Genomic DNA, 15,218 nt, shown 5'->3' on the forward strand with positions numbered 1-15,218 from the left:
ATAGTAGGTGCAGCTGACAGTGGATTAGCCAACTGTCTTTTGTCTTTATAGCATGTCTCAGAGTATTATTGTTTTTTATGTCAATGCCAATAATAATTCATGTATACGTTTCTTTGTGTTTCTTTTCATGTATATATTGTTGTGTATAATTTTAAGATAGAAATTAAACAAAGTCAGAAATGCCGTAGTATCGTCACCATCACCGTGATCATCATAATTGATTGTGCGCAGTCATTCGTGGTTCTACATGTACTATTTCGTGTGCAACACATAATGATCTCATTGTTGTTCATAATTAGTAATTTAGTATTGTTTGTTTTCGTACTTATAATAGTCAACAATCATGACAATGCCAGTATGAAACAGTCACGTAACAATGATGCCAAAAAGATCCTTCTAATTTGGCTCGGTCTTTCGGGCAGAAAACAATAGGTATACTAATTGTTTGTTTGGTATTTACTTAGTCATAGACGTAGAATGTCTAACTAATTTTAGCTACAGGGATGTACTGTAAATATTTACAAATTTCAACATTCTCGTTCCAAGAAAGCATTTCATAGAAGGGGATATGTGTCTCTTTTTTTTTAAAGTAGAAATTAAAAAAAAATCTGGAATGAGAGGCATGTACCCTACAAATAGGGCATTAACCCTAACCTGCTGTTCGAAATTGAACATGGAAATTTTTTTATTTTATTTCTATCTATTTTCTTTTTATCTATCTACAATGTATCTATCTATCTATCTATCTATCTGTCTATCTGTCTGTCTGTCTGTCTCTCTATCTATCTACATGTATCTATCTATCTAACTGCCTGTCTGTTTATCTATCTTTTCATCTATTTAAATTATATAGACGTCTACCTATCCAGTCTCACAAAATCTTAGTAGGAAAATCAAGAACAAAAAAGAATGCACACTTGTAAATCTCTGTTCATTCCCGACAGCTCTATGGTCTGACCGTGGACCTATATATGGATTCATGATCGAATTAACCGCTGAACCTTTTGATTTTGAATCCTGCACAAAATAATTAAATTACCAACTGACCCCTGAAAGTTCCAATAGCACTATCACTAAAAATGATATTAAAACATTTTCAAATCAAAACCCACAACTGCTTCAAATCAAAACTCAGAACAAATTCAAATCAAAACTCAATATATTAGTGAGAAACTTTATTGGAGTCTTATGTAGCGCAGTAGACTGATAATATACTTTAGTGGATAGTTTCTGTGCTCCGTAAATCTGTCTAATTGTCTTCTGAATCATGTTAAAGGTTAAAAACAGTAGTTGCAGCAAACAATTATTTCATAGGAAAGTATTTTTAATAAATCAAGGTTAATTGTCAAAATATTATCATGCATGTATCTAGATCTTTGAAAAAGTTAATCGATATTTCTGATGATCACTAACACAGAAAACATTGCTTCGAAAAATACCCGACATTAATGGAATCCCGTGCTTATTTTGCTCTTTTCCTGGCAATTACGCATTTTTGTCTCACCTGCATAGCAGAGTGAGACTATAGGCGCCGCTTTTCCGACGGCGGCGTCAACATCAAATCTTAACCTAAGGTTAAGTTTTTGAAACGACATCATAACTTAGAAAGTATATGGACCTAGTTCATGAAACGTGGCCATAAGGTTAATCAAGTATTACTGAACATCCGATTAGAGTTTCATGTCACATGACCAAGGTCAAAGGTCATTTAGGGTCAATGAACTTAGAACATGTTGGGGGAATCAACATCAAATCTTAACCTGAGGTTAAGTTTTTGAAATGTCATCATAACTTAGAAAATATATGGACCTAGTTCATTAAACTTGGACATAAGGTTAATCAAGTATCACCAAACATCCTGCATGAGTTTCACGTCACATTACCAAGGTCAAAGGTCATTTAGGGTCAATGAACCTTGGCCGATTTGGGGGTATCTGTTGAATTACAATCAAAACTTTAAAAGTTTTTGGATCTGATTCATGAAACTTGGACAAAATAGTAATCAAGTATCACTGAACACCCTGTGCAAGTTTCAGGTCTCATGATCAAGGTCAAAGGTCATTTAGGGTCAATGAACTTTGGCCGAATTGGGAGTATTTGTTGAATTACCATCATAACTGTGGAAGTATGTTGGTCTAGTTCATAAAACTTGGACGTCAAGTATCACTGAACATCCTGTGCGCATTTTAGGTCACATGACCAAGGTCAAAGGTCAATGAACTTTGGCCGAATTGGGGGTATCTGTTGAATTACCATCATAACTTTGCAAGTTTATTGATCTGACTTTTGAAACTTGGACATAAGAGTAATCAAGTATCACTGAACATCCTGTGCGCATTTCAGGTCACATGACCAAGGTCAAAGGTCAATGAACTTTGGCCGAATTGGGTGTATCTGTTGAATTACCATCATAACTCTGTAAGTTTATTGGTCTAGTTCATAAAAAGTGGACATAAGAGTAACCATGTATCACTGAACATCTTGTGCGAGTTAGAGTAGTTTTCAAAGTCAGCACTGCTGCTCTATTGAACCGCGTGATGCAGGTGAGACGGCCAGAGGCATTCCACTTGTTTTTTCATGCATGCATGATAGTGACCCGATCGGTTTTCAAATGACATGAAGGAATGGATGAAGAAGATGGTGTCGGACTCTCGCCATTTCCTTTATGAACTTGCTAACTTTAAGAGTATATTCTGTAGGTATTGTCATCGAGGTAAATTATAATCCAAAGGGACAAACCTGACAAAAACCATGGTATAGAACTCAAAGCCAGGAGGCATATGGACCCGGGAGATGGAGACACGTCCCACAATGACAGCGCAGAATGTAGGGGTGGTTCCAAGGGGCTCATACCTCCAATCGTTGGTGAAAGTGTGATCGTAAAGATACGAGCGATAGATGACGGAATCTAAAACAACAGCAAAGAGGGAAATGTGACAACTCTTTTTTTTTGTCACTGCATTAATCTCGATAATTCTCTTTAATGCGCATTTATTTCAAGGCGCGTGGCCGATGTCACCTCCTCAAACTGTGATTGAAACCATATGCCACACCTCCGCTGTATTTGCAGACGGCATTAATTCTCATTACAATTTAGCACCTGATGGATAACAGATTGAGTTGATGACCTTACAATATAAGGTCATCTGTGGGCTGGCGGGAAGGTCTGGTCCAAAGAATAGACTCGATTATGTACTGATTCGGAGGACACGATGAAATCGCTTTTTTTTCCTTCCTTTTTTTCCTGGTTCTATTTCTAAACCTTGGGTGAAAGTGAAAATAAGTCGGAGTCGCAGTGGTTTCTTAATTGTTAACGTGGTCATGAATATCTTATAATCTTTTTTTACCTTGGAAGTACAGCTTCAATTTTACAGTCTTTCTGGAGCCGATGAAGGATTACGATTTAGATTCTAGGAAAGGATAGGTTTTTAGCCATCATTTTTCAGTGATTCTCATATTGTTTTTAAACGTAAATATTATTCTAAAATAATTTGCTGGAAGATAAAGAAATACATATAAGATATTGCAACGAGAAACATGTAGTGTTGTTACCATGGTAATTATTTATCTCGGAATACTCTACTTACAATAGAATCCACCACTTTGCCTGCAATGATTCGTAAATGTTATTGCACGTATACCAAATCGTTAACAATGCAATGACTTAGTTTTCAGTTTTGTTAACAATAGCGGGAAGTTGAGAGCATATTATTGGGTACTGAAGAAACAGAAACTTGGTCCTTTGTATTGTTTAAAATGGTGTAGTAGCATTGAAAAGTGGAAAAGGCCTATACTTGAAGGACTGCCACAGTCACAATACTTTGAACGAACTGAATATATCCCGAGACGTAATTTACAAGGCAGATAGATACTTCATGTTTTCATAATAACTCATCGTTCTGTTTACTCTGTCTGCGTGCTACTTAAAAAATACTTGGACTTTGATTCCGGTTGTCACATAAATATTATATTTATCTTCACATCGTACATTATAGTTAGAATGTGTGTATGGTTAGTGAATATAGTACACATGGATCATAAAGCTGTAGTAGCTCTATATACATGGATCGTCTCATTAGAAAACGTGCGCACATTGGTTTCAATTTCAGCATAATTTTCAGTTAGACTTAGAATTTATTGTTCAGATGTCAAGGGATATGTTTATATTCTGATTTGTGGTCCGAATTTGATACTTGGACACGACAGGTGTGGAATGATTCAAGATACAAAAATGTCAATAAAATATGCCGATACGAGATTAAACTACAAGTACATATTTCATCGTCGTATATCACGTAGGGATAAAATTACATTGTTTGAAAATAATGCTGTAAATGAATGTTATATTGTAACAAGGTATTTATATTATTATCTAATTCCAATAGATATGTTTATAATGAAATATCTTATTACCCAGGGAAGTTTCTTCATAAGAAAATTGTCCAGTTTATAGCTGGAAGGCGGAGGGTTCTATTTTATCTCGCCTGTATATTACAGAGCGAGACTGTATAAGCGCCGCTATCATGGCTATGGAGATCCGGAGACGGTGGCGGCGACAGCGATGTCGTCGTAAACATTGAAATCTTAACCAAGGTTAAGTTTTGAAGTGTCACCATAGAAAGTATATTGACCTAGTCCTAGTTCAGGATACTTGGGCATATTAAAGGATAATCAGGTATCACCAAGGAGATATCACCTCTCCTTGGTATCACTGATCGTCTTGCTTTTTAGACGATGGCGACGGCGTCGTCATCGAAGGTCACTTAGGGTTAATGAAGTAGCTGACCATGTTGGGGGGAATCAACATTGAAACTTTAACCAAGCTTATACTTTGAAATGTCATAACTTTGAAAGTTATGGATCTGGAAAATGAAACATGGATATACAAGGTTTATCAACTATTACTGATCGTATTTTTAAGTCACATGATCAAGGTGAATGGTAATTTAGGGTCAATGAACTTAGTATTTTATCATCATATGGATTGGAATCGAATTTTTGTGAATAATTATTCATCTTGGCTGTTTCAAAGTCAGCAATGCTGCTCATTGAATCGCGTTATGCGGGCGAGACTGCCAGAGGCGTTCCACTTGTTTGGTGTGCATATCTTTTTATTTCGATGTAGATTGTACGAGCTATTATATTGTGAACAAAATGAATATCTTTTATTATTTGGCATCAGACTAGAAAATTTAAACTGCATTGAATTATTAGAATTGAATTTCGATCCACACAAAACACGCAAGAGTGTATATCACCTCCATGCTATATACCATTTTATTATTCATTTCGAATAAACGTCCCCTTCATATCTTCTGTTGTAAATTATTTTATTCAGTCGCTTTAAGTACCTTCCATAATGTTATAAAATTGGTATGTGATATTTATCCCGATTTAACAGAATGCATAATATGAACAACGAGGTTGTCTTTTGATTATAAACTTTGATCGATTAATTGACAACCAAACTTGTGGAACAAAATGAATATGCCTTTCTTAACGTTTGTTTCATTCTGTTCAAATTTTCACTAATCTGTTTCTCTGAATTTCCTATTTTCCTATCAACACAAGTTTTCATTTTAATTGGATTCCCTTGTTATGAACACTTTACTATCGATGATCATAACGGGCACTGATATATCAATATCCAGCGTGCCCCTATGATCACTGATTCGGGGTGGGGTGGGGCCGACTTTCTATTTGTCTTCTTCTTCTTTTTGTATTGAATCAATCAGTTTACGGAGGATGTGAAGGGGGGGTACTTATCTTTTATACGAGGGCAATATTGTACACTCGTTTGTGGATATCTTCAGTTTGAGACCCCTTTCCTAATGAACAAACGTTCAAAATGACTGTTCGTTATCTCCTCCATTCATAAATAAATCTGCCAAGATAAATTTCCTCTGAGTTGCTTCTGCGTTACTCTATAACTATATATCCATAATTCAGTGTTTAGCTCTTCCAATGCCACTTCTGTTATCGTCCCTTCCAAACGGTTGATCTCTCCATTTTACATTGTGAGCATCTAATACTCTACTTCCGGGTTCTAGATAGAATAACTTCCGGTACTTTTCCTGTTCATGGTTTAGTAGATTATGAGATGATACAAACTACCCTTTGAAATTGAGATCGAGATTGTTACTCTCTTGTTACTCTAACTGCTGTAATTAATTTCATTCAGGTTAATATTCATTTAATTTATACGCCCGTCTCGATGGGACGCGTTATGATATCACACTCGGTGTCCGTCCGTCTATCTATTTGTCCGTCCGTCTGTTAACTTTTCCTTGTAAACGCGATAACTTCAGTTTAACTTAACATAGGCTCATATTATTTGGTATGTATGATACTAACATGGATCCCATTAAGCTTATTGAATTTTTAGGTCAAAAGGTCAAAGGTCAAGGTCACAGTGATATATTTTCATCGTACCCTTCTGCAGTCCTTGTAAACGCGTTAACTTCAGTTTAACTTAACCTAGGCTCATGTAATTTGTTGTGTATGATACTAGCATGGATCCCAGGAAGTCTATTGATTTTGAGGTCAAAAGGTCAAGGTCACAGTGACATGCTTTCACCTTACCCATGCAGTCCTTGTAAACGTGATAACAGTTTAACGTAACCTAGGCTCATATTATTTGGTGTGTATGATACTAGCATGGATCCAATTAAGCTTATTGATTTTTGGTCAAAAGGTCAAAGGTCAAGGTCACAGTGATCATAGTGATGTATTTTCATCGTACCCTTCTGCAGTCCTTGTAAACGTGATAACTTCAGTTTAACTTAACCGAGGCTCATGTAATTTGTTGTGTATGATACTAGCATGGATCCCAGGAAGTCTATTGATTTTGAGGTCAAAAGGTCAAGGTCACAGTGACATGCTTTCACCTTACCCATGCAGTCCTTGTAAACGTGATAACAGTTTAACGTAACCTAGGCTCATATTATTTGGTGTGTATGATACTAGCATGGATCCAATTAAGCTTATTGATTTTTGGTCAAAAGGTCAAAGGTCAAGGTCACAGTGATCATAGTGATGTATTTTCATCGTACCCTTCTGCAGTCCTTGTAAACGTGATAACTTCAGTTTAACTTAACCTAGGCTCATGTAATTTGTTGTGTATGATACTAGCATGGATCCCAGGAAGTCTATTGATTTTGAGGTCAAAAGGTCAAGGTCACAGTGACATGTTTTCACCTTACCCATGCAGTCCTTGTAAACGTGATAACTACAGTTTAACGTAACCTAGGTTCATATTATTTGGTGTGTATGATACTAGCATGGATCCCATTAAGCCTATTGATTTTTGGTCAAAAGGTCAAAGGTCAAGGTCACAGTGATCATAGTGATGTATTTTCACCTTACCCTGCTGCAGTCTTTGTTTAAGTGATAACTTCAGTTTAACTTAACCTAGGGCTAGGCTCATAAAATTTGGTGTGTATGATACTAGCCTGGAGCACAGGAATTCTATGGATTTTGAGGTCAAAAGGTCAAAGGTGAAGTCACCACCTTCCACTTTTCTTGCTTGACCAATATCTCCGCTTATGTGTGCTCGCCCCAGCCACTCTTGTTCCTTTTTTTCTGATTCACATAATTAATAGTTGAATATCACAGATGATCATTGTAAAAAGATCAATGTTTTTTAACATTTATTTATCATTACTTCATGAAAAGAAATGAAACATAACCAACATCACTGAATTTACTATGAAATTAATATTGGTGGAGTATCAGATTGGGGTCATGGTTGTAGTTTGCAGTTTGGTATGAACTATGAACAAAACTATTTAGGGAAGGAAGGGGATGGTTTGTTTTACATGAACATTCATATGTTTATTAAATTAAGCCTATACATTTAGAAATTAAAATGAGTTAAAAATGACCTTGGAAGTGGCTATACTTCTTTGAATTCCATGATGTGAATAACAACTGTGAATAAAATAGTAAAATAAAATAGCATGTAGAAGAAGAAACCACCATCCCTTTATAGCAGTTTCAACCAAATGCGCCATCTTGAGTCTTCAACTACTCATACCTGGCCAGTTTCCTGACCCATAATGCTATTGTAGTCTGTAATATAGACCCACCTGAATGATAGCATATTAATTAACTACTCAGTACACTTATACCACAAAAATTATGTTACCAAGTAGCAAAACAATTACTTTTCCTCTATTTAAAAAAGCATTTTAGTTTCTCTATGCAAATACAATTATAGATCAATTTATTCTCTGTAGTATAAGTAGATATCTAAAAACGTATATTTTAATACTAAGTATATGGTCAGTGAGAGACTATACACAGTTCACCCCCCCCCTTTAAAATAAAGTATCTAATACCATTTTTACACAGGCTAAAATTTCCTTAACCCCGTACTATAGGTGGAGCTAAATTGCCATTTAGCCCCACCTATAGTTTGGGGTTAAGCTTAGCTCACTTTCTTTTTACACAGCATTTTTGCAAAGTGGGCTAACCCCACCTTTAGTACGGGATTATTTGGCCCTGTAAAAAAGCAGGGTTATCCCAGCAATTGCGGTGCTAAGAGCGATAGTACAGGGTTAAGATCGCTAGTGTAATACGAAAGTGGGCTAAGCTTAACCCCGTACTATAGGTGGGGCTAAATGGCAATTTAGCCCCACCTATAGTGCGGGGTTAAGGAAATTTTAGCGTGTGTAAAAAGGTAAGAGTAAAGTACTTGTACTATGAATGATCGACAAAAACCACTAGTCCAGGGTTAGCGAGTTTCGTGTGTGAAAAGCAAGCATTGCTTATCCGGGGTTAGCAATAAACAATTTGGCATGTGTGAAAAGGAAAAAAAATAGTACGGGGTTAGCGATAGTCCGGGGCTAAGAAAATCCTGTGTAAAAAGGGTATATCATGTGTATGTGGCTTCAAGCACTTGTAGACCTATGTGATTAATTTCATATTTTTTTTTGTTTCATTCAATGTAGGCATGTAGTGGGTGCACCCAGAGGTACTCAGTCGTCGGGATTAGGGCAGAATGCGGAGAAACCAGGAAGCCTATTTGAATGCACTGTCGGAGAATCCGTTAGATGCAGGTCTATCACAATCGACAATCCTTTTGGGACAAGTAAGAAGACACTTTTTAGACAGATTTATTTCATCTTCTGGATGTCCATCCAGTTTTAAAAAAAGATGGGAAAATGCTTGGAAGGGCGGTATCTTTAATACCAAATGATTTATTTTCCATGTCCATACACAGATCAGTAAATCCCCTATTCATCTGTGTATTGCCAACTTGTCCACTCATCACATGGTTTACCTTCATTTAGTCTAATGCCGTCTATCAACATTTGTCTAACAACCATTTGGTCCACTAACCATTTAGTCCAATCATCACTTTGTCTTATCACCAGTTTGTCTATGACCATTTTGTCTCATAACCAGTTGGTCTAATATCCATTTTGATTCATTATGCTTAATTAACACTTACTAGTAGTCTAATTAGGCTAAATGGTATATGGACTAAGCGGCTATTTGACTGACTGGTTTGTAGACGAAATGGTGAGATGATGAAATGGCAATTAGACCAGTGGATAGTGGACAAACTGATTGTATACCAAATGATAGTAGACGCGTTAGGAATGGGACAAGTTGGTATTATACCAATAGAAAATAAACCCACAGATTTATTATAGGGCTGTTTATGATTGATTACATTGGAAACATAAAAGTCAGATTATGATCAATAGATAAAGTTTGTATCTTGTAACCCGGCACATTTCAAGAATCCAGCCATTGGTTTCTTTTCGTTCTCATTCATTTTTTGTTGGAGCACTTTGTACTTGTGTATCCCTAATCTGTACTAATAAAGACCAGGGGCCTGTCTTACAAAGAGTTGCGATTGATCAATCAATCAAAACTATGGAAAGCCAGCAAAGTCAACATATAAAATTCATGTTCGTTCCAAAGATTTTCTAGATAGGCATGTATATCCATAGATTCATTGATTTCTTGACAATTTGGTGTGTTCTGCTTTGTTTACAAAGGACATTTTACAAACTTCCTGTAGAAGAAATTATGACACTGATGGATTTCCATAGAGATACAATCGATTGGATCGATGGTAACTCTTTGTAAGACAGGGCCCAAGTCTACCCCAGTAAATTGCTCTTCATATTCTCTCAAGTTCATTGGAATGGGATGGGATGGGATGGAACCACGATCGATGCAAATATGTAAAATAAGCCAACTTCATAGTGAGCTAGCAAAGTGATGGTGCTGTTATACGTTTCATTTAAAAATGAAGGCCTTGGCTGCATATATAGTTGTGTAAAAAAATTATGCTTCTTTTCTTTTGATTTCTTTTTCTTTTCTAGTTTCAATTTTTCTTATGTTGATTTTTTTTACTCATCATTCATTTTATTTTGTTTTAAATTCCCATCATCATCATCATCGTCATCATCATCATCGTCATCATCATCGTCATCATCATCATCGTCATCATCATCATCGTTTTTTTAGGGGGGGGCTTGTGAAGGGGTATCCTCCAACCCTGTTATGATTGTAATTGATTATATTTTGTTATCATTATTCATAAGGCATTTCAAATATTGAATAGGGTGCAATGGAATGATAAGACTACAAATTATGAAACAAAGTATGGAATAAAGGCATCCATTCCCCTGCTGCAGTTGTGAGGAAGAAAACGAGGAATATAAATAACATTCCTGTAAATCCTAAAGTCTTTTCTTCCCAGCCCAGGTTGTAAACCGTTTGTTCACAATGATCTTGATTCTGTTTTTTATTTCTCTACAGATGCTGAGTCCCTTGAAAGGGAAGGGATTGTGGATTATCCAGATAATGGGTGGATTGGCGTTTCTATTGCTCACCAACAGGGGGCAAATAATGAACTCACAGTAATTATTTTGGTTTTTTTTCTTAATTTTTGTTTTGAAACACATTCTTAGAGGGGAATGAAACCTTTGGAACAAGTGGGCTTGTGTGGGAAGAGAAAAATCAAAGAATAAGATCAAAGAAAGTTTGAGAAAAATCAGACAAATAATGAGAGAGTTATGAGCATTTGAATATTGTGATCACTAATGCTATGGAGATCCTCATATTGGCAATGCGACAAAGATGTGTGATGTCACACATGAACAACTTTCCCTGTGAGGGACGAAAAATACCCCTAAATTGTAATTTTTTGCTCTTTCTTTCTCAACAAACTTTTGTTGATCTTTTTCTTTGATTTTTCTGTTTAAACACAGGATATCTTGTTTCAAAGGTTTCATTTTTAAAGTTTAAGTCCTCCTGTACTCTGTAGGACAAGCTAAGCCTACTTTGATAGAGATAAATAAAGAATATTACATTGACACAAATGGAATAGGAATACTTTGAATTGGTTGGAAAACATGTAAGAAAATATTAAATTTTTGAAGGAAGACTATTCTTTATTTGGGTTTAGAGCATGAAGATATCAGTTTGCAAGGCAGGTTCTGTATCACAGATGAACGGGCAACTCTTAAACTGCATGTATCTACATAATTTTTTCCGAAATCTGTAGCATGCAGTATAAGGGAGATATGATGGAATGTAGAATTTATAGAAATGGACCAGAAAATGGGGATGAAATGGCGCCTGAATGGTCGTGCATGAATGATTTTGGGAACTATCAGGTGCACAATATTGGGTCCTCAATAAAATGTCCAACAAATTTGGAAGGATTAAGACAAGGGATTGGATCAGGACAGGGTCCCAAGAACAACAAGTTAAACGAATCAGACTTTGTGGAAGAAGATTTAGAGAGAAGAAGATTACAGAATAAGAATAAAAAACAACAACATGGCTTTGTCGCCATTTAGCATCAATGCAACTAGCCAATCTCATAATCTCTCAATTACTGACACATAATACTGTAGACATTGTATTCCCTTCACTATTGTTAAACATTTTTGTAAAACTTTTTAAACAACTTGTTTAAAAGATTGAACAATTTGTTCAAGAGGGTAAACAACTTGTTTTAAAGTTTAAACATTATTGAGTGACAGGCTTAAACAACAATTAAACAACTTGAAATTTGAAACAATGCTTTTACAGTTATTTTGATCCTCTCATATATTTTGCTGTTGCAGTTTCCAAAACTTAGAATACTGTTTGTCTTTCGATTTTTACGAGAGGCTTCCAGTATTCTTGTCATCAAATCTTCCCTTAAAATTTACCTTTCCTTCGTTTCTCTATTTTTCTTTGAAAGACTATTAAATTGCTATATACTTGAATTGTATTACCTTTTGTTTAGAGGTTCTAAATGTAAAATATTCATCACTATTCTTATCATTATCTGATTTAGGTCTGTGGACATCGTTATGGGAATAACTACGCCATCGACCAGCCCAATGCAGACCTTTCTGATGTAAAGATAGATCGTTATACCCAAGGTATATGCATCACACTAGACTCAGGTTTAGAAGATGTGTATACCAGGTTTAACCCTTGTGCAGAAGGTAGGAATTAAAAGAAAATTCTGCAGAGAATATTACCCCCTTCTCTTTTATCAGATTCAACATTCATCCTTTTTTTTTCATTTTATGTGTGTACTATCTTATTTTATTTTCTATTTCAGCTTTAAGTACCAAAGTTATTGATGATTGTTATTACTCTTAGGGCTTACTCTTTGAGGCTTAGCTTTGTCAAGGGCAAGTCCGCCTCAACAGAAAGTCAATTTAAATAAGAAGAGATACCGGTAAATCTTTTAAGCATAATGTTCAAAATTTCATCAAAATGGGATGTAAAATAAAAAAAACGTTAGTAATGGTAGTTTTGCTAATTTTTCACAAAAAAATTATATGCACAATGATATGCAAAGGAGAGAGCCATTGATGTCCCTCACTCACTATTTCTTTTCTGTTTTATCCTTTGAGTTTATACGTTATTTTTCCCATCGAATCACAACTGTGAGTGGGTGTCATAATCAGTTTTCTCACTTTCATATCAACCAAGATGTGCTTACTGGTAGAGCTGTTTTGTGAAATTAATTGAAATGTAGCATAGTATCACTTTCTTATTTAACATGAGATTTTGACTAAACTTTCAGTGTTAGACTTGTTTGATTTTCTTTTTTTTTCTAAAAAAAGGTTTTGTTTGGTACGTGTTTTGGGTTGCCATTTAATGAGCTTCTCATTTCATTTTCACATGTAATATAATATTACTACTATTGTATATTGTTTATACAGTTTATCGATATATATTCTTTAATATACTTATCATATATTACATTACAATATCATGTTTATTGTGTTTGTTGTCTAATAGGAGAACTCCATCATGGGAAATATGAAAACAATTTTATTCAGGAGCAACATCTTCCTGAGAATATCCACTAACAATTATATTCTTTCAGTTGCGTTAAATTAGAGATATGAAAAAAAAGACTGAAAATATGGGTAGAACATAAGTCTGTAGTCCTACACATGTGTTTCTGCATGAGTGCATGTGACTCGCTTTTATAACAATATGTTTTGTTTCTGATTGTTTTGGTAGTTTCAAAATAATACAGTAACACTTATTCCTTGTTTCTTTATCATAATCAACATTCACAATTTATTTTGAGAGAGTTTCTTCTTAAAAGGTGACGTTCACCTTGATGAAAACTTAGTTGTAAAAATAGCAGAAAAAATGATTCAAAAATATTGGAAAAGGTTTGAGGAAAATCCATTAAAGATTAAGAAAGTTATTAGAATTTCAAGGTTATGATTTGTGACGTCATAAACAAGCAGCTGCCTCATATGTTATGTAATATGAAATGCATAAATTCCATATTTCAATGGTTCATGGTGACTTTTTGTCTTTAAAGGAGCAGGTGTAAAATCATTTGTGTATTGATATACTGAAGGTCCAATAAAAATCATTTTCAATTTTCTGAGAAAATGGCGTATCATTGATTTTTTTATCATATGGTATGTAGGAGAGCTGCTCGCATATGACATCATAAATCAAATAATTAAAATTCTAACAACTTTTTTATTCTTTGATGGATTTTTCTCAAACCTTCAGCAATATTTTTCTGCTATTTTTTACAATAAAGTTTTCATCAGGGTGAACTTCCCCTTTAAGTCAGTTTCTTGACACCTTTTGTTTCCTTTATACCACCAGAGAGCGCATGGAGAGATGATATAGTTGCAAATGAATCAACACGATGGCAAGGTTGGTGCCAATTTGGTATGAGCGCAGCTTACGCAAAAGATGGTGAGGATTCAGAAACCTTTGTCGCCGGTGCACCTGGATCATATGACTGGACTGGTAGGCCTTTACATTGCCAATTTGAGGATTTATTTTTTAATTTGTTTATTCATTTGACAGACGTTAAATAAGAATATTTTTAGAAGTTTACTGTGATAATGGCACATTATACATTACCGTTCAAATGGATGAACTATAAAATGGGCACAACAAATCTCCATGGCGATTGAGAGAGGCATTTTGGTCAATGGGAGGGTATCTAGGATCATTGGACTTTGATGATGGCCTTTGACTATTAACCCTGATTTTAGCATAAAATCAAAGATTATGATAAGATATGGAATAGAGGAGAAGATGAAAATTTATTGGGCACACATTAAGGGGGGAACCTGCAAGCATCCACAAAACAGCATTGACCTGGGCACTAGAAGGGAAAAGGAAAAGCGGCAGGCCCAAAACAGTGTGGTGGCGAACAGTGGAAAAAGAAAGGACCCAGGCCGAATTGAATACTTGGGTAGAAGGCAAAGCTGTGGCCTCCGACAGGCCAGGGGGAGACGTTCTGGTGGAGGCCCTATATGTGCCAATAGGCATCCGGAGGATAGGTAAAATTTAACATGATAGTGTGTAGAGGTGTTGTGGTCTATGTCCCAGGACCTTAGATCACAAGCCTCAGGGTTCATTATCATTACAATGAACATCTCTCTTAACTACCGGTGCTTATTAAAAACCATATTTTTCACAAGAAGCAGAATACAGCCTGTTATTTTAACATTTCATTTGCAGGTACTGTATTCAAGCAACTAATTGACACAAATAATCAAATGAATTCTGGTGAATTAAGGGACTGGAATACAGACTATTCATATGATGACTTCTTTCAATATGTCGGTAAGTTCTACAGAGAAAATGTTTTTTTTTTTCTTTCAAATGGATTATTTGCTAAAGAGGTACAATTGATAACTTGCTTGACAGACAAAGAAATATATATGTATAAAAAACATAGAATTATTCATGTTTTA

The 15,218-nt window shown here is 35.4% G+C and overlaps 1 protein-coding gene across 1 annotated transcript in view; it reads left to right on the forward strand.

Annotated features, from left to right (window-relative positions):
* LOC121426004 (integrin alpha-9-like) overlaps nt 1–15,218 on the forward strand; it is a 44,125-nt gene that overhangs the window by 2,589 nt on the left and 26,318 nt on the right. The window contains exons 2-6 of the mRNA XM_041622133.1: nt 8,952–9,091; nt 10,780–10,880; nt 12,311–12,464; nt 14,113–14,259; nt 14,983–15,087. Of these exons, the coding sequence (XP_041478067.1) occupies nt 8,952–9,091; nt 10,780–10,880; nt 12,311–12,464; nt 14,113–14,259; nt 14,983–15,087 (647 nt within the window). The remainder of the gene's footprint in view (nt 1–8,951; nt 9,092–10,779; nt 10,881–12,310; nt 12,465–14,112; nt 14,260–14,982; nt 15,088–15,218) is intronic.

Source organism: Lytechinus variegatus, chromosome 13 (genome assembly GCF_018143015.1).
Source record: "Lytechinus variegatus isolate NC3 chromosome 13, Lvar_3.0, whole genome shotgun sequence".
NCBI lineage: Eukaryota > Metazoa > Echinodermata > Echinoidea > Temnopleuroida > Toxopneustidae > Lytechinus > Lytechinus variegatus.